The sequence below is a fragment of the Labeo rohita genome, unplaced genomic scaffold (genome assembly GCF_022985175.1).
Source record: "Labeo rohita strain BAU-BD-2019 unplaced genomic scaffold, IGBB_LRoh.1.0 scaffold_110, whole genome shotgun sequence".
Lineage (NCBI taxonomy): Eukaryota > Metazoa > Chordata > Actinopteri > Cypriniformes > Cyprinidae > Labeo > Labeo rohita.
The window spans coordinates 100,083-121,185 of record NW_026127230.1 but is presented as its reverse complement, the minus strand read 5'-3'; the positions used below and the strand labels follow the sequence as shown (position 1 = coordinate 121,185).

Sequence of the window (21,103 nt, the reverse complement as noted above, 5' to 3'; positions counted from 1 at the left end):
TTGGTTTGTCGGTCAGAATGGCAGATTTGGTGTTATGATTGGTCAGATCACCTGTCAATCAAACTGTTTGTGAAGGTCAATTATTAATTATAAAGTCAGAATTGAGAGACATAAACTTTTTTTCTCAGAATTTTCTGACTTTTTGCATAATTGTGAATTTTCCCCTCAAAGTTGGACTTTATAACTTACAATTGTGAGTTTATATCTCACAATTTTGAGAGAAAAAAAAAAAAAAACTCAGAATTGAGAGAGAAAAAGACAGAACTGTGAGATATAAACTTACATTCGGGAAAAGTCAGAATTGCGAGTTTTTATCTCACAATTCTGATGTTATTTCTCACAATTATGAGGTTATATCAAACAATTTGGAGAAAAAAAGTCAGAATTGTGACTTTATAACTTGCATTTGCATGTTCACAGTTCTGAGAAAAAAATCAGAATTGTGAGATAAATCACAATATCATTTTTCAAACTTATATTAGCCGTTTCCGCCACTGAATAAAAAAATGTAAAAAGGTAATTACTACTTTTCATCAATTCTGACTTTTTTTCTCACAATTGTGTGTACTTTTTTCTTAGAATTGTGATATATAAACTCATAGTTTAAAAGACTGATATGTTCTCAGAGTTGTGAGTTTATATCTCATAATTCTGACTTAATAACTTGCAATTGCATATTATAATCACAATTATGAACAGTGGTGTAAAGTAATGAATTACAAATACTCACATTACAGTAATTAAGTAGTTTTTATAAGTTATTGTACTTTTTGAGTAGTTTAAAAATTGTTTACTTTTACTCTTACTTGAGTACATTTTATGTGATGTATGGGTACTTTTACTCCACTATTTTCCCTCTGTTGGTGGTCGTTACATGCTTATTTTTATTTTATTTTTATCCATCAACATGATTGGATAGAGAGAGAATAATCGGTCTCGTGACTTTAGTCAAATCAAATTGTGCACAGAAAACTTTAACCGCCAGCTGCTGTTAATCATGGCTGCTGAAAGTGAATTCTTCAACCATCAATTCAGTCGAGTTATCAGCATCTTCCTCTGATATGTTTTCTTACTAAATGATCTGTTTATACGACTATGCTTGTCTACCTACAGGGCCTGGAATTTGGTGTGAGGTTTCAGGCAGTGGTGTAGTCTACGTGATATGCAGGTATATGCTGTATACCCACTAGGAAAGGTCAAGGATGTACACCCTGTATACCCATCATATAAAAATACAAACAAAAAAAAAATATTACTTGAAAAATAAAACAGATAATGGTAAATTGAATTGAAAGAGAAATGATTAATTGGATGGGGTACTGCTTGAAATCTTTTTTTTCAGTGCATCCATACACACAAAAATGCATTAATCTTTATAAATCTCAGTTCATCTTAAATTCAAGCACAATGTGAACAAACACATCAACCTACAAAACAACCACAAATATTTCTTAATGCTTCAGACAAAGTACAGCACTCATCAACATGGACATGGAAATACAAACATATTCATTCAGAAAATCATTAAGTTTTCTTTTTCTTTCTCTTTCTTTCTTTCTTTCTTTCTTTCCTGTAAATCTCAATTGGTTCCTCACTTCAGGATGAAATTCTGTCATTTAGGATCTAGCCGCACATGCATTTTATAAATTAGACAGTATTTTATTTTTTTTTTTTTTTTTTTATTTAAATAACATTTCACTCATCTGTGCTTTTATTTTGACTTGTGTAAATATTAATTAGTTTAATATTAATCTAAAAAATCTCCCACAAACAAAACCACCAGTTCATAAAATCATCATTAAAATCTGGACATTTAACTCTCAAAATCACAAGAGAACATGGAAAGATCAACAGACAAACATCAAGAGCACAATATATTCACATATTGCACGCAAAATAATTTATTCTGAAAGATAACTAGGAATATCACCTCAGTTTTCAGTTTTGTATCAAATGTGTATGAAAATATATGGTTTTAGATCTCAAATGATTGTTGATATTATTATTTATTATCAACCCAGTAAAATAATCAAACCCTCACTGTTGATAGTGTCTTTCTAATTTCTGTAGTTCACATTCATCACTAATTATTAAAACTTTGAATGTTTTGGAGAATATGAACACGCATTGAAAATTCATCTGAGGTCTGAGACTGACAGCTGCCTGTTCTGTGTATGAAGATCATTTACATAGAGAGACACTTTGCATGAGAGTGTTTATAGTGCTGTGAGTTTAACACTTCATGACTGAGAGCAGAACAGAACAGAATCTTCATCATCACACAAGACAAAACAACAACAATGAACAACATCATCATCCTCATCTGGACACTCACACTGTTTGCTCAAGGTTTGTAGTAAAACTTTCATAACAACAATTACAGTAATTGTTTTAAAATGTGAAATATACATCATTTTAATTCTTGTCTTTTTTCTCTTTCTTTCAGAGTGTAGAGGACAGTACACTGTTACTCAGAGTCCATCAATAACAGCAGCTCAAGGACAAGAAGTCAGAATAAACTGTAAAGTCAGCAGTAGAGTGTGGGTGGTGGTAATTCGTTTACACTGGTACTTACAGAAACCTGGAGAAGCTCCTAAACTCCTCATATATGAGACATCAAGCCGTTACACTGGAACTCCATCTAGATTCAGTGGCAGTGGATCTAACAGTGATTTCACTCTGACCATCAGTGGAGTCCAGACTGAAGATACAGGAGATTATTACTGTCAGAGTTACCACAGTGGTGGTGTGTTCACACAGTGATAAAGAGTCGTACAAAAACCTCCATCAGTCAGAGTCACAGTGACTGCACTGATACAGATGAGAGAAACTGCAGCTGCTGATGGGTGTGAATCAACTCAATCACTCTTGTCTGTAGATCACTATATTACAATGCAGAACACTATCTAATAATAAATTCAGTCTGTACTGGTTAGGTTAATCACTATAATGAATGAACAAAAAAGGCTTGACACTCAACAAACATTGCAGTCAAAATAAATAAATTAAATTAAATTAGCTTGCATGTTACTATCATATTGGCTGTTCATTGGTACTAATAATGCACATATTAATATTTTTTTTTTCTGCATGACCATATTTTAGATCCCTTTATCCTACCACATAACTATTAATAGCAAATTAAGAGTTTATTCAGCCAAATGTAGTTAACAGTTGTTTAACTATGAGAATTGGGCCTTAAAATAAAGTTTTATTTGGCTTGTATAATGACTTTGACTTGTGTAGTAATTTAACCACTATAGAGGCTGAACAGAATAAAATATTCAACATTACAAAATACCATCCATTGTCCGCAGCATTACAGTCAAAAACTAAAAATTAAAATACAAAGGATCAAAACACACACTGTATATGGTGTCTGTGCAGTAGCATAGAGTCAGGCTATGAGACCAAAAACACATTTCATGTTAAAAAAAAAGAAAGAAAGAAAGAAAGAAACTGGATGTTCCTGCTATTATGTTTAGCAAAAATCAAACACTTCAGAATGAGTAATATTTCTAGTTCATATTAATTTCAACATTTACTAATGCATTATTAAAATCACAAGTTGTGTTTGTAACATTAACTAATGCACTGTGAACTAACATGAACAAACAATGAACAACTGTATTTTATTAACTAACATTAAAAAGATTAATTAATTGGATAATAAATATATAGTTCATTGTTTGTTCATGTTAGTTAATACATAACACACAAACTATTAACAGGGTGGATTGATCATGTGTTACTCTGCAGACGTACAGCTCTCCCTTTTCCCAGCGTGCTTTGCTGAGGGTCAGGACGCTACTGCGGCTGTAGCGGCCGTCCCGCTCGCTCTCTGCACTGGTCTGAACCCCCTCGGTGACCTCTGAGCCGTCCAGTGTCCAGCTCACCAGCGCCCCCTGTGGAGAGTAAGAGCTGAGCAGGCAGAGCAGTGCGGCTGAGTCTCCAGAGATCTGCAGAGAAGAGGGCGGCAGCAGAGACACTGAGGGCTTCACTGTGGGACCAGCTGCAGGAGACAAACACAACACATTCACAAACACTAAGAAAACACAATCACTACATACATTTCAATGAAACCTTGTAAATTAAAACAAAACATGTTAAGATATTTACTGTTTTAACCCCAGTAGTTTTTATATCCCTAAATAATGTCTTTGCATTTTAGTTAGGTGAGATTTTTAACTCAAAACTCAGTTTCAAACACTGAATTATAAGCACAACATGAGCAAAGAAGATTCAAAGTCACTGATCAATCTACAGAAAGTACCTCCCTTTACATTTTAACATTTTTCATTTCATGTCTTTTTTTTCCATATATAATTTATACATGATAAACCAATAAAATCGTGATTGAGCCACATAATTCAGATATAGTGAATAATTCAATTCCTTTGAATGACAATATTTTGATTAAATATTTACTGTATTTTAAAAAAAAAAAAAAACAGGTAACACTTTGCAATAAGGTTAATTAGTTAACAGTAATAAATGTGTTATGTGTTATAATATTAACTAACAATGAGCAATACATTTGTTACAGTATTTATAAATCTTTGTTAACATTGATTAATACATGTACAACTGTCCATTGTTAGTTCATGTTATCTCAGGTTCATTAATTAACATTAACATATGAAATTTTGGATTTTAAAGGTCATGTGAGTGAATTCACTTCGTCTCACAGCACAAAGCACTGTAAAGGTCCTTGAACACTGAGTTCACATAAATTAGTGGTATCCTTTATAAGATGTGGCTCCAGTAACGTTAGCAAAGCATCAGATTTTACTGACAGTAAACTTTAAATCACCCGGGATAATCCCGCAGCTCTCTATATCTTATCATTGGAATGAATATGTCCTTTCTTTTTCTGTTTTAAGAAGAGAGTGGACAACAAAAACATGCTCAAGATTCCATTGTGTATTGTTTTGCGAATTTGTTTCGCAACATGAATTAATACGCATCGGACTCAGTGTGCAATGACCTTAATACTGTATTAGAAAATGCTGCAGCTAATATCAACTGAGATTAATAAATATTTTACAAGAATTGTTCAGTGTTAGTTCATGTTAACTAATGTAGTTAACTAATATTAACAAATGAAACATTGTAAACTGTTACCAAAAATATTATTATTAGAATTTTTTTTTCTGGTCCAACTTAAAAAAAAAAAAAAAAGTACACAATCTAAATTGTATGTTTGCAGTGGAGAATTAAAATAGACAGACTTACTGAGCACCAGTTTAGTTCCTCCACCGAATGTGCACCACAGTGATACAATCTAATGAAACGGTCGTACAAAAACCTTATTTTTCATAATCAGGTGAAGAGTTTTTTCTCTTCTTTATTCCATATCTATATATCCCATTTCTGTCAAAGATATTAGAAAAGGTTGTATCCTCACAATTATCTTCCTTCCCACAGTAAAATGATGTCTGTGAGGATTTCCAGTCAGGTTTTAGACTGTATCATAGTACTGAGACTGCTCTTATTAGAGTTACAAATGATCTGCTCTTATCATCCGATCGTGGTTGTATCTCTCTGTTAGTGCTACTGGATCTTAGTGCTGCGTTTGATACTGTTGACCACAACATTCTCTTGAACTGACTTGAAAATTATGTTGGCATTAGGGGTAGTGCATTGGCATGGTTCAAATCGTACTTATCTGACCGCTATCAATTCGTGGAAGTAAATGAAGCCGTATCATATCGGTCACAAGTGCAGTATGGAGTACCGCAAGGCTCAGTGCTAGGGCCATTATTTTTTACACTTTACATGTTACCCTTGGGTGATATCATCAGGAAATATGGTGTTAGCTTTCACTGTTACGCTGATGATACTCAGCTCTATATTTCTTTGCGGCCCGGCGAAACATACCAATTTGAAAAACTAACGGATTGTGTAGTCGAGTTAAAAAATTGGATGACAAGTAATTTCTTACTGCTAAATTCTGAAAAAACAGAGGTGTTAATTATTGGACCTAAAACCTCCGCGTGTTAAAACACTGTCTAATACTTGATGGCTGCTCTGTCAATTCTTTATCATCATTTAGGAACCTAGGTGTGCTATTTGATAGCAATCTTTCCTTTGAAAACCACATCTCTAGTATTTGCAAAACTGCATTTTTCCATCTCAAAAATATATCTAAATTATGACCTATGCTCTTACTGTCAAATGCTGAAACAATAATTCATGCGTTTATGACCTCAGGATTAGATTATTGTAATGCTTTATTAGGTGGTTGCTCTGCTCGCTTAATAAACAAACTCCAGCTGGTCCAAAATGCAGCAGCTAAATACTAGAACCAAAATTATGATCATATTAGCCCGGTTCTGTCAAATGCACTGGCTCCCTATTAAACATTGTATAGATTTTAAAATCTTGCTAATTACTTATAAAGCCCTGAATGGTTTAGCTCCTCAGTACCTGAGCGAGCTCTTATCGCATTATAGTCACTCACGTCCGCTGCGTTCTCAAAACTCTGGCAATTTGATAATACCTAGAATATCAAAATCAACCGCGGGCGGCAGATCATTTTCTTATCTAGCACCCAAACTCTGGAACAATCTACCCAACACTGTTCGGGTAACACTTTTAACAGTGCTGCAGCTTTGCAGGTAGGTTTCTTGAAGCATCCTGGAGACTTTGTCACAGTTCTTCTGGATTTAGTCTGTTTTAGTTTGATCTGTTTCTTCATGTCATTCCAGAGCACTCGCTGTTGTCAGACTCCTTGTGCAAACAAAAATCTCACTGGATTACACGATTAATGGAATGAATGTTTGGAAATGTAATCTGATATTTCCTACTGTCACACTACAGCGAAAGACTGACTTTAACTGACTTTAAACCATTTTTAGCTGATGAAAATACTAGTGGCCTAAGACTTTTGCACAGTACTGTACTATATATATATATATATATATATATATATATATATATATATATACACTAGCTGTGACCTCTCAGGTGACTTCTTTTATCACGGATGATGTTGTGGAGTTTCTCATAATGATCTTCATGTGCAGTTCAGTCATCATGATACATACACACACACACACACACACAAACCTGCAGCTTCAGACAAATTAATCAAAATTAAAACTGTGATGCACAAACATTTCAGATGCACATTGTCCAGCCTGACAGTCCTGATGATCTTTATATATGACCCTTTTCAAGCAAACTAATTCACTTGGCAGCCATTTTCAGACATTCTTAATACTGTATGTTTGTAAATTAAACAGATGTTAAATATTACAGTGTCTCATGATATTGTGTGTACAGCAGTCATTAATCTTAGCTGGAAACTATAGAAGTGATTGGATGCTCCAAGATGGCAGCTCTGTTGACATACAGTACCTGGAGCAGCTGAATGAAGTATCTTATCCCAGATAGCACATGCACGTCTGCAAGATGTCTGTTAAAGATCTCTTGATCTGGAAAGCATCTGCTGTGTACAAATGTCTGACAGACGTCTTTCAGATGTCAGTTTTATGTACATTCTAAAACATAAATCTTAAAGACATCTAATATACATTTATTTGACATCTGAGAGTAACGTCCAATAGACATATTGCAGATTAGCAAACACTCAAAAACCCGTTGCAGGCCTGAGATGCTGCTAGTGATCGTTGTGGCCAGAAAACACATAGACCTCTTCGCTCCCCCGAGCAAACAAAATAAAGTCGGTGTTACCTCAATGATTGTTCAGGTCGGTGCACGTTAAATCAGTCTTCAGATTTATGCGATGTCCCTCGAAGCCAGAGGACCTGTTGAGCTCACGGCACTCACGGGGCTATCTGGTGACGTCCTTCTTTCCACTCGGCCGAATTTGGTCAAACAACAGCTTTCAGTCCGCTGCTACTCAAATCAGCTTGCAGAAATAAAGTTCGGAATCCGCAGTTTAATCACACAACAGGCGTGGACTTTACACTCATAAAACAATAAACAGTTTATGCTCCGCGATTCATACGAAATCACGAATTTACATAATCTTTCTCCCGTCTTTCCTTCCTAGTAGCACGAGCAGTACTTCTAGATCACCAGTAACATGAATATCGACAGAAACATAAAAGATTTTATGGTTTAAAATCCCGAGCCTCTCCGAATTACATACTGCGTCACTCGTCTCTCTTCTTTCTCTAAAGCACGAGCCGTATATCACCGACTGCGGACAGTACTTGAGCCGATTTGGGTTTATGATCTAAACCCTTTTATCTTCCGACTACGTTACAAATGCTTGCTGATTAACGTTAAAGATTTCATGGTCTAAAATCTCCGGTTAACTATAAGATATCCTCCGTCTCTCTCCTCCGACTCCCTTTCAATCTTCCTCGATCTTTCGGCTAAGTCCCGCCCCTGCCTCCTCCTGATTGGAAGAGTGAATTTAGATACTCTAAATTAACCAAGGTGAGAGCAGTACCACCCAAACATGCTACTCAGCACGTTCGACCCAGTGCATTACACCCAAACTCCCTGTGTAAGCGAGTCTCTTTAAAGAAACAACACCCCAAAAAAATTTATATATAGAAATAATGCGGTCGGTTAACAGGGTTACAGTAATTAAGTAGTTTTTATTATTGTACTGTAGTTTAAAACTTGTTTACTTTTACTCTTACTTGAGTACATTTTATGTGATGTATGGGTACTTTTTCTCTGCTATTTTCCTCTCCGTTGGTGGTCGTTACTTGCTTATTTTTATTTTATTTTTATCCATCAACATGATTGGATAGAGAGAGAACAATCGATCTTGTGACTTTAGTCAAATCAGATTGCGCACCGAAAACTTTAACCGCCAGCTGCTGTTAATCATGGCTGCTGAAAGTGAATTCTTCAACCATCAATTCAGTCGAGAGTTATCAGCATCTTCCTCTGATATGCTGAGGTAAATTTCAGATTTTTTCTTACTAAATGATCTGTTTATACGACTATGCTTGTCTACCTACAGGGCCTGGAATTTGGTGTGAGGTTTTAGGCAGTGGTGACAGTATACCCACTAGGAAAGGTCAAGGATTTGAAAAAAAAAAAAAAAAAAAAAATGAATTAAAAAAGTATTACTTGAAAAATAAAACAAATAATGATAAATTGAATTGAGAGAGAAATTATTAATTGGATGGGGTACTGCTTGAAAATCTTCTATTCTTCTTTCTTTCTTTCTTACTTTCTTTCCTGTAAATCGCAATTGGATCCTCACTTCCAGATTAAATTCTGTCATTTAGGATCCAGTCGCACATGCATTTAATGAGGCAGTTTTTTTTTTTTTTGTTAATTCAAATAAAATTTCACCCATCTGTGCTTTTATTTTGACTTGTGTAAATATTAATCAGTTGGTCCAACTTTATATTAAGTGGCGATAACTACTATGTACTTACATCAAAAATAAGTACAATGTACTTAATGTGGTCATATTGTATTGCAAAACACTTTTGCTGCTATTGAGGTGGGATATGGGTAAGTTTAGGGAGAGGTCTGGTGATATGGGTAGGTTTAAGGGCGGGTTAAGGTGTAAGGGATGGGTCAACAGTGTAATTATAAATGTAATTACAGAAACTAATTACAGATGTAATTACATGCAGGTATTTTTAAAATCTAAGTACAAAAACATGAATGTACACAATAAGTGCATTGTATCAAATAATTAATTTCAGTGTAAGTACTTAGTAGTTAAGGCCACTTAATATAAAGTGGGACCCATTCATCACTAATTATTAAAACTTTGAATGTTTTGTAGAATATGAAAATTCATCTGCGGTCTGAGACTGACAGCTGCCTGTTCTGTGTATGAAGATCATTTACATAGAGAGACACTTTGCATGAGAGTGTTTATAGTGCTGTGAGTTTAACACTTCATGACTGAGAGCAGAACAGAACAGAATCTTCATCATCACACAAGACAAATCAGAACTGATTTCACTCTGTCAGACTGATTATTACTGTCAGAGTGCACATTGTCCTAGTAGCTGTTCACACAGTGATAAAGAGTCGTTCTGTAACGTTGGGAGAGGGACGAGAGGTGAGCGGATCCATATGCAAGCTTTTATTCATTGGGTGAGACAAAGACATGGTCGAACAGGCAGAGTAGACAACAGCAAACAGGTATATATGGAGCAGGCGGCGAGACAGACAAAACGAGAAGACCAGGCAAGAAAGCTAAACACAGGGAACTCAGGAACTAGGGAACTCAACGCAAAACAACCATACAATGAACCACAACAATAACCACAATACTCTGTGAGTAATGGGGGAAAGTCCAGGGCTTATATAGGGCGAATTGTAGAATTGTTGAATAAAGTTATTTTTGTATTCTTTGTGCACAGAAAGTATTCTCATAGTTTCATAAAATTACGGTTGAACCGCTAATGTCACATGGACTATTTTAACAATGTCGTTACTAAGAATCCAGAGGAGTCCCAAGACATACAGGCTGAGTGGCGAATAAGATTCAGAGGCCGAGCAAGATCAGAAAATCACTGTGTAAAACAAACAGTACTTTACGCTGAGTGAACAAGCAGTCAGTCATTAAATAGTACATTCTAATTGACCATATACACGGATTACTTCCTTGTTTTAGACAAGTCATTTCCGGTCATTTCTGTACTGTGCTGTAATAGGAGTGTCCTTTGCTCGTTTTCTCTAAATAATCCCATCACAATTTGAAGAAAGGTTTTTGTTTGTCTAAGAGGACCAAACGTCAATGTATACCATTTCAAGAAAGTCAAACGCAAGTGTAAAAAATTACGTGAGTAAATCTGCTAAATATGCACAAGTCATTTGATATGATTGACAGTAATAACGAACGGAAACATCTGACAAACCGATGTCAAAATGAAAGCTGTGCATTAAATGATTCAGACTAAATTCAGAGTAACAAAACTACAGCAGTAACAAGTTTGTGTTGGTTAAATATAGACTATTTAATAGCTTTTACAGTTCAAGATAAAACTGTTATTAAATATATGTAGAAAGACATAGTTTTTAAATTAAATCTACATTTTTTTTTAATTCATATTAATTCACATTTAATTACTATACCATTAATATTTAACTTATTTATACTTATTTTACTTATTTGTAGTGAACTATATATGTGTTTAAATAATTCACCCTTATAGGCTGTTTGTGTCTGAGCTTATTTATTTCTTTATTTATTTTAATGACTTTCTGCACTTGCTATCCTATATACTTTGGTGCGGTAAAAGTACTAAAATTTGTTATACTAGTAATTTTATAATAAATAGAAAAGCAAGACGTGAAAAACTATGGGAGTTGAAAAGGCAGATGCAGCCAATGAGTGAACCTCTACTGCCATCTTCTGGTTAAGGGTAATTTCATGTCATTTTCATCTTAAAAAGTCCTTGTTTTTTCCGTGAAAAAGCATTTTTTCATTTCATCTTTATGAATGAAAAGTGAATCTTTTAAGTGAATTTTACTGCACAGCTGTAGAACTGAAAAATAATAAAGGCTCTGAAATATTACAAGATTTCAAAAATGTGTTTATGACTACACTGAAAAAAATGATTCTGACCCCTTGTAAATGTTACATGTTTTTATCTGGTTAATTTCACTGATTTTAATGTGTTATTTAATCCTACTTATTTTTTATTATTAATTTTCAAATTCATTGCCCTTGTTTAAAACAAGTTAATTTCATTCAATTAAAAGTAATTAGAAAAAAATAAGTTTCATTTAATTTCCATATACACTCAAAAAAATATTTCAGCCCTAAACTTAATTCAATTACATACATCAGTTCCATGCATTTAGATGACATAGTTTTAATTTAAACAAATCAATTAAACTTAATGTAATTCAAATACATCAGTCTTACGTACATGAAACAGGTAAAGTTTATGTAACATTTCCCAGTGTTAAACAAACCCTGCTCAGTGTTCATGTGTTTCCACACTACAGAGTGTTCAAGTAGCATTGACACAGTGTTGGAGTTAAGGAGATCATTATGTCATGATTGACCAATAATGATGAACACCTGCTGTTTACAAGCAGAATCACAGAAGGAAAGAGAAACACAAGAATCAGACACAGCCAAAGATAAAATGAACTTTAATATAATAAATTTAATATACATTAAATCTCTGATTAAACAACTCCACAAACATTACAGTTTGGCTTGATTTCTGTCATATATCTACAAATATTATTTCAGAACATCTAAACAGAGGTTTAGATGTTTTATATATATATATATATATATATATATATATATATATATATATTTTATGTTTCAATTGACCTCACCATCATGGCGATCAGGGTTTACTTTAGTTGGACTCTTGACTTTTGATTTTTTATTTTTTTTTTGGCTGCTATAATTATGTGTATGAAGCACATCTATTACAGCAAAATAACAAAGCCAAAAAGAAGTCTGATTAGGTGTTTTTGGTTAATTTTTATTTGTGGGGAAATCACTAACATCCAGTGGCCTGATGCACTGATCTCATGCAGTGGTTAGTCTATTATTTTCATAATGTTTACAACAAGTGTATGAACTATTATGGATGTTTATCTTATACACTAAACCTTGAAATCTACGGTGTCCCTTTGACACACACAGACATCAAGAATCAGCATTTGAATCTCAACAATGGTGACATTCAACAGCTGCATGCTGGGTAACAGCAGATTATAAAACTCACCCATGACTCCCAGCATGCAGCTGTTGAATATCACCATTGTTGAGATTCATATGCTGATTCTTGATGTCTGTGTGTGTCTAAGTAATGCTGGAGATCTTAAAATAGTAATAGTAAGAGTTCATACAACTATTGTAAATATCATGAAACTAAGAGGTAAACCATAGAACGATATCAGCAAATCAGACCACTTGGTGATGATTACACCATCAATGATAATTAACCAAGAACATTTAATAAGGCCCTCCCCTTGTTTTTTTTTGGCGCTATAACAAATGTGCTCTGTAAACACAATTACAGCAACCAAAGAACAAAAAAATTATATTAAGAAAGTCAAGGCTCAAGAGCCCAACTAAAGTAAACCCTGTTCGCCATGATGGTGAGGTCAAATGAAACTTTTTTTTTTTTTTTTAATAAAACATCTAAACCTCTGTTTAGATGTTCTCAAATAATATTTGTGGATATACGACAGAAATCAAGTCAAACTGTAATGTTGTTTGTGGAAAAGAGATTAATAAACTCAATGTATAAAATATAAGTACAACCAATTTATAAAATATAAGTAAACTCAACTTATAAAATATAAATTCTCTCAACTTAAAAAATATATCTGGATTTAGATAAATTTATTTCGTGCAACCCCTTGACGTAATAAAATTAAGTAAATTCAACATAACATTTTTTTCAGTGTATGAAGGCAAGTTATTGATTATCAAGAATGCTATTAAGATGTCGTTGAAGAGAAGCATCTCTAGCTTGCTAACATTAGTCTAAACAGTTATGACCGTGTTTAGCTGTCAGCATTTAAATGTACAACCCTGGTGAAAAAAAACAGCATATGCTGGTAGGTATGTTTTGATGCTGGTTTAAGATGGTCCTTTGCTGGTTTATACTGGTTTAAGCTGGTCCTTTGCTCATTTATGCTGGTCATGTTGCTGGTCAAGGACCAGCATAAACCAGCTAAGGACCAGCTTAAAAACATACCTACCAGCATATGCTGTTTTTTTTCACCAGGTAACTATGTGTCTATGTACTCTCCTGGGATTACCAGGCTTACACTCAAAAAAATGATTATTTAAACCTACTTAATTCAATTATGGACAGTGGTTCCACACAACCAAATTGTTTTTGATGAACATGAATGGATTTTTTTGAATCTATGCAAACTCTTTGTGTTGTGACAACACAGCTGAATGAGGAAGAATTTATGTGAAATAGTAATGTCCAACCAACTCAATTTATTCACTTCCCTGTAACTTAAACCGGTTAAGTTTAGTGAACATGTTTTGGTTTATTAAAAACTGGCCAAATATGTTTCACTTTATCAACATAAGGAAGTTTGTTTCAGACAATTCATTTAAATTATGGACAGTGGTTCCATCCAATTGGTTCAAGTTACTTTAACTAAATGATTTCAAGTTAAAGTTACTCCCTTCAACGAAGCATTTGTGTGTGATTATTTTGCAATGAATCACAAAAGACAAGATGTCACAAATTATCAAGTGTATTTGTTAAACAAGAACAACAATTACAGTTACAACCACATTACAAAATTACAGAAATATTAAACTACTGTCATTTTCTAATTGGCATATAAAGGTAACCAATCAAACCTTAATCCAGGAACAGGAACTGGCTCCAGAAATAGATTCTGCAGTACTCCAAATGTGTACCTGATTTCAGGAGTTCAGGTTTAGTCCATATATCAGTCCCAGCAACATGTTTTTTCATAGGGTTCACTGCTAAGGTCCTGAAGAACTTTATCTTCCAACACTCCAACATCTGCTGTGCTGTCTTCAATGTCTGCACCTTCAAATCGTATGACATAGATTCCCATGATTCCTCTGGATCACCTCCTGAGTGCTGCCAACGAGAGGATATTTAAAAGAATGGAGTACTCAAATTCTTGCGTATTAAATTTACTTTAGCATTTATCATCCTTGAAAATACCAATAAATAAATAAATAAATTAATAAATAAAACAACTTACCATATACTCCATAATAACACTGCTAGTGTCTTCATTTGGGTACTTCAACGTCATTAGTCTAAAGATACAGACAACAACAAAATTCATGAGATTTAGCCTTTACATTTTTCTAAAAAAATTCAAGCAGTTCAGATGGAATTCTAACTAACATTACAGTGGAAAATGAAACTATAACAGTACTGGACCACATCAGCACAGAAAGTCACTGTCCTGCAGAGTTTAGCAATATTCCCAATTAAAGGGATGGTTCACCCAAAAATGAAAATTCTGTCAATTACTCACCCTCATGTCGTTCCAAACCCACAAGACCTTTATTCATCTTCAGAACACAAATAAAGATATTTTTTGATGAAATCTGAGAGCTTTCTGACCCGGCATAGACAGTAATGCAACTGAAATGCTCCCAGACCCAGAAACGTATAAGGACACCAGTAAAACAGTGTAAAAATCAGTGGTTCAACCATAATTTTACAAAGCAGTGAGAATACTTTTTGTGTGCAAAGAAAACAAAAATATTGACTTTATTCAACAATTCTTCTCCAAATTGCGTCTTCTGCCATTATTGAGAGTACCTCTTTGCATAACGCATGCGTGTGATTCTGCTGACGTAGAACATGCATGCGCTGGGCCTTGTTTGCTTGCAGAGGAAAGCAATGTGCATGCATCGTGATACTCTCCATAATGGTAGAATACATGATTTGGAGGAGAAGAATTGTTGAATAAAGTCAATATTTTTGTTTTCTTTGCACACAAAAAGTATTCTCACTGCTTTGTAAAATTATGGTTGAACCACTGATGTCACATGGATATTATATCAAAGTCCTTACTACGTTTCGGGGCTTGGGAATATTTCAGTTGTGTTGATGTCTATGCAGGGTCAGAAAGCTCTCTGATTTTATCAAAAATATCTTAATTTGTATTTTGAAGATGAACGAAGGTCTTACAGGTTTGCTAATCAAAGTTTTACTAAAAGTTCCAGGCAGGGGTGTTGGAGCTAAACTCCAGAACACTGGCTCTCCAAGAGCAGGTTTGACACGCCTGCCTTGCTTTAGAATGTATTGTTTTTGGGAAGCTAATGTATTCGCAATATCTGTCAGTTTACAGTAATACCATATTTTTATATTTACTATATTAATAACCCAATTCTTATTATATCTGTCTTTTTTGTTAATGCCTGACCATAACCCTAAAACTCAGTGGCCGGTGAGACAATGTTTTAAAGGGGTCATCTGATCCAAAACTCACTTTTACATGTTTTTTGAACATATATGCATGTTGGCAGTATGTGTACACAACCACCCTATGATGATAAAAATCCACCCAGTGGTATTTTTTAATCATTATAAGTAATATGCCCTTTTTCAAATCAGGTCATTCTCAGCTTCTAGTTGGTGTGACGTTACACCGATCAAGGCCGCTCCCACAATAGTTGATTTACATGACCGTCTTATCTTAGACCTGCCCTAAATGAGCCGAGTGAGAGCTGAGAACAGTCTGACCACCATTATTGTATTTAAAGGAACATGCAACAGAATGGCCCACTCTGAAAAGGGCTGATTTTGATATGGTAAAATGGGTGTTTTTTACACTACCACTGAGAAATTTTACCAAAAGTATGCTATGGACTTCTCATTAAGACTCTAAAGAATCATATCAACAGCATCTGATGACCCCTTTAACATGATTACAAAAGTTTTTGTTGAGTGTAGCTGTTCTTACCTGTGTAGTGGGGACCAAGAGAGTTTAATGCTTTGTCCAAGGACTCTTCTTCGGTTTGCAATCATCTTCATAAGTTTTGCAGTGTGGATCCACCCATTGGCAAAGACAGTTGACACTAATGGACCTATGGTTATTCTGCACAAATCTGTAAACACATGAAGTACAATTTGTTACAAGAGCACCCATATATAGTTTAACAGCAAAGACAAATACAGTGATCAAAAAATTTGTGTGATTATTGTCATGTATATTATTCCAAAAGGGTGGACATGATCTGGAGCATATTTAAAGTCATAAAATCACTGTAAAAAGCATGATTTATAGTTCAGGCACAGCTTTTCACAAAAACATTAAGTTTATAAAATGATAAACATCACATTTCTGCCTTCAAACCATTTTTAAGAAAAGGAATGAGTCAAAAGTATCCATTAAATACACACACGCACACACACACAAACACAAACATATACATATACATATACATATACATATACATATGAAGAGTTCATTTGCAAAAACAAATAAATCCGTTTTTATTAATATTCATAAAACATGTTTTTATTGTGTGTGTGTGTTGTTTTTTTTTGTTTTGTTTTGTTTTGTTTTTTTTGTGTTTTATTGTGTTAGTTAGCTGTATTTTTGAGCTATTAATATTCATTCAAAATAAACCAACCAGAGTTTGATTGATATTACTTGGAATGCAGAATAATTATAACAAAAAAAAAAAAAAAAAAAACAGTTATCTGTTCTTGCAAATTAACTCTTAATATTTACAAATATACACATGAACTCTTCATACACACACACACAAATACATGCATACATAAATTTATTAACATATAACATATCAATATATCTTAGTATCTTACTTGTTTAGATTTCTAGAAGACACATCAGCTTCTTAACCATCCACCAGTTCACATTTACAACTGTGTGCATTCCTCTAAAACAGAAAATACCCTTATTACTTTTGTTTATAAAGGATGAAAAGGCAATACAGCGGTTCACTTACCTTAGCCAAAACTTTTTTTCTCCGTCAGTAAAGTTGTGCCATTCCTTCATTTCGCCAAAATTAGGCAGCGATGAAGAAAGAAACCCGTGATCAAATGTATGCTGTTATAAAAACGAATAGCAGATAAAATGTTAAAAGTATGCAGCAGTCGAATGTGGCATTATTTGTACTTGCTTTCGTGCTTTAGCTAACGCTAATTTTACTGGGACTTGAGTAGCCTAGAAAGAGCACAGGAAGGTTTTATTTAACTGCCTATATATCATTAACAAGACGGAAAAGCACTTTGAATTTTAATAATTCGCCGCATCCTTTGTTCCACAAGCACACCTACAAATACACTAACGTTACAGTCCATATGTATGGCAAGCCGTTCAGGAAATAATTCATGTGTATTGTGTGAATATGGATTGGTTCATTGGTTGAATGAATGGTTTAATGACAGACGCATTTGTTTATAATACATTGGTATAATTAGTTTAGATATATAAGTATATATTAGTTTAGATACATCGGTCTGATCACATGACCATGGGTTTGCTCCTGTATACGTTGGTTTGTTCAAGTAAACATTTGGGCTCCTCAAATATGCAATGATTTCCTCTAATATATATCGGTTTCCTCAACTATGCATTGGTTAGTATATATTGGTTTGTTCAAGTATATATTGACCACCTAGATTTTACTGCACGTCTGTTAGCGGAATTACGGGACGGATACTTGGAGTGGCCAAAACACTCACGTATATTTATATTTATAAGATGTATATTTCCGTGGTTATTAATTAAATGTGCCCAAAACCAAGAAAAAAACTATCACAAAAATATTAATATTACACAATATAAAAGGTACAGTTATATTTCAATTGAATACATTTTACTGTGGAGTTTCTATCTAGCACTCTCTATTCTTATTCTATTTTATCTATTTGTTTTATTGTTTTACTTAAAAAAGAAAAAGAGCCTCCAACAACACATTGTTGAATTGCAGCATTCTCTATTCTTTGTCTATTCTATGTATTTATTTTGTTTTTATTTATTATAAATAATGACCCTTTTATGCATTGTAACACATTAATAATTTCCTGCTTTTTTTACAGGCACTATTAAAATTCCTCCAGAGGTGAAATGAAGTTTGCAATAAAATCTTATTCAGGGTGACCGTGGCTCTGTCTGTGTCAGGTTTTATTATGTTTTCTTTTACAGTTTGGGAGAAAATTAAGGTCAAATTCTGTCAAAATACATTATATAACAGTGGTTCCTAACCACATTCCTGGAGACCCCTCTACACTGCACATTTTGTATCTCTCCTTTGTCTGACACACCCATTTCAGGTCTTGGAGTCTCTATTAATGAGCTGATGATCTGAATCGGTGTATTTAATTAAGGAGACATGAAAACATGCAGTGTTGTTGGGTCTCCAGGAATGTGGTTGGGAACCACTGTATTATAACACTGACCATTTCTTGATTTTTAACCAGGCATTATTACAATTCCTTCAGAGGTCAAATACATTAAAAAAAAAAAAAAAAAAAAAAAAAAAATTCTTATTCAGGGAGACTGTGACTCTGTCTGTGTCAGGTTTTATTGAGTTTTATTTTACAGTTTGGGAGAAAATGAAAAACAGATTCTGTTACATTATTAGGAACTTCCCCAAACAGAACTTATTCTCAGCTAAAGGTTTCAGACAACATTCTTCATTATTTTCTATGTATATACATGAAAAACAAAGTAAATGATTTAACTGTAAATTGGTCATGTAGATAAAAGGCCCTATAAATGACCTTTGTGACCTAAGCTGTCATAGCAAGTCAGAAAAGTAATTGTGTGTTTTAATGTCTTGGTTGCTTTTCACAAAACAAGGAGAGAGCACATTCCAGTAAGAAGATTGAATGTTTTTCTATTCTATTCAAGTTTCACATGTGGGCCTCCTTTTAAATCATGTAATGTTTCATACAATAATATTAATTAACAACATATATTGAAGTGGAAGTGGATTCCAGAATCCACCCTTTTAGGATCATTAAATAATCACAACAGAAATATAACAAATACAAACCAAAACAAAGGGGGAAAAATAAAATAAAATTGTCTTAAAATGAAAAAAATGTGCTATTGCAAAGTTTTTTGCTATTGCAAAATTGTCTACATTACACACGTCATTCAAAACTGACAGCTCTTTTGTTTAATTGGGGAAACATTGCCATTTAAATGCCACACATTTACAGATGACCTACACACAAAGTGATCATCTGTGAAAACAGTTTTACATCATTTGTTCACTTTAAAATCAAAACTCAGTGTTTGGAGTAAGAAATTATTTTTAATTTTTTGCCATCACGACCTTCATAAAATATATATTTGCTTCTTCTTGAATAATTATTAATCAAAGTTTTTAATCAAGTTATTACAGGTTTTTTTTTCCAACTGCTTACACACAGAGCCTTTACTTGTCATGCATGTTCTGAAACCTGACACTCAAACACCAGAACCATACACAACATTTGCAAAACTATATACTAATTGTTGTTTAATGTACAAAAATGTTAATAATCTTGCACCTTCACCCTTGAAAAAATTGTTTTCTCCTGTACTGAAAATATACAGCATACTAGAGCCTCGTCAAGAGGTGATTGTGCAGCGAATTTTAGAGTTACTGATTTCGGTCGCTCAGCTCTTAGCTCTAAGAGCTGTTTTACTGTACATGGTATTATATCAATGTTTTTATTTTATAATTTGTTTTGGTACTCTCCTGCCCAGGGACAGCAGATGAAATTTAGTTATGTAGCTAATTCTGGGGCAGTTTTTTACTGTCTACAGTCCCTGTCAAATAATGAATTAAAATAAATAAAATAAATAAATAAATAAATTTAAAACACAACACACTCTAGGGGTTATGCGCAACAGACTTCCGTATTCTGCTGAGGTCTTGTTGCTTCTGGTTCACAGGTTTTTTACATTCACCTTGTTAAATATGAAGCTGTTTTACTCAAGATGCCTTCAAAATAGACACTAAAGATAATCATAACCAATGTCCATCACATATGTGGATTGATATATAAATTTTTTTTATTATTTTTTTTTAATTCTTTTCACTAACATTTATATATAAAAGTCGAATAAAACGTCAACAATAAAAACAGCCAGCTAATTTAACTGATTACCTTTAAAGTCCATTGATATCGCCATTATTTAATACTGCTATTAAGTGGAAGCGATGAGACCTGTTTTCCAGGTTTGGTCAGGATATGTTCGACATATACCCAATTCTCTATATAACACACAAAAATCTAACAGGAAGTATCCTGATTTCTTTTTTCAAACACAACCAATCAAAATGCCACACTAATTCATCAGTACCTCACACTAACACCCTAAACGCTCATTGCTTTACTTAACACCAACCAATCATGGCTTTAGAATAGGCCTTGGAATATGCTTTGGAATAATCACCTTTTTCAAAATTTTCTTTGGTTTCTGTCCAACTACACATGGTCAATATACACTACCAGTCAAAAGTTTTTGAACAGAATTTTTTTGAATTTTTTTTTTTTTTTTTTTAATTAAATAATCTTCTGCTCACCAAGCCTGCATTTATGTGATCCAAAATACAGCAAAAGCAGTAATACTGTGAAATATTTTTACTATTTAAAATAACTGCTTTCTAGTTGAATATATTTTAAAATGCAATATATTGTAATATATACGAAATGCTAAATTTACATCATCATTA

The 21,103-nt window shown here is 33.7% G+C and overlaps 2 gene segments (V, D, J or C); one reads left to right on the top strand and one right to left on the bottom strand.

The window, feature by feature from the left end:
* Positions 1-21,103, bottom strand: part of LOC127157529 (immunoglobulin lambda constant 7-like) — a 108,488-nt gene that overhangs the window by 22,294 nt on the left and 65,091 nt on the right.
* Positions 2,247-3,162, top strand: LOC127157523 (immunoglobulin kappa variable 3-15-like). The segment is given in 2 exon segments: positions 2,247-2,349; positions 2,447-3,162. Coding segments are annotated over 2 exon segments (366 nt in total).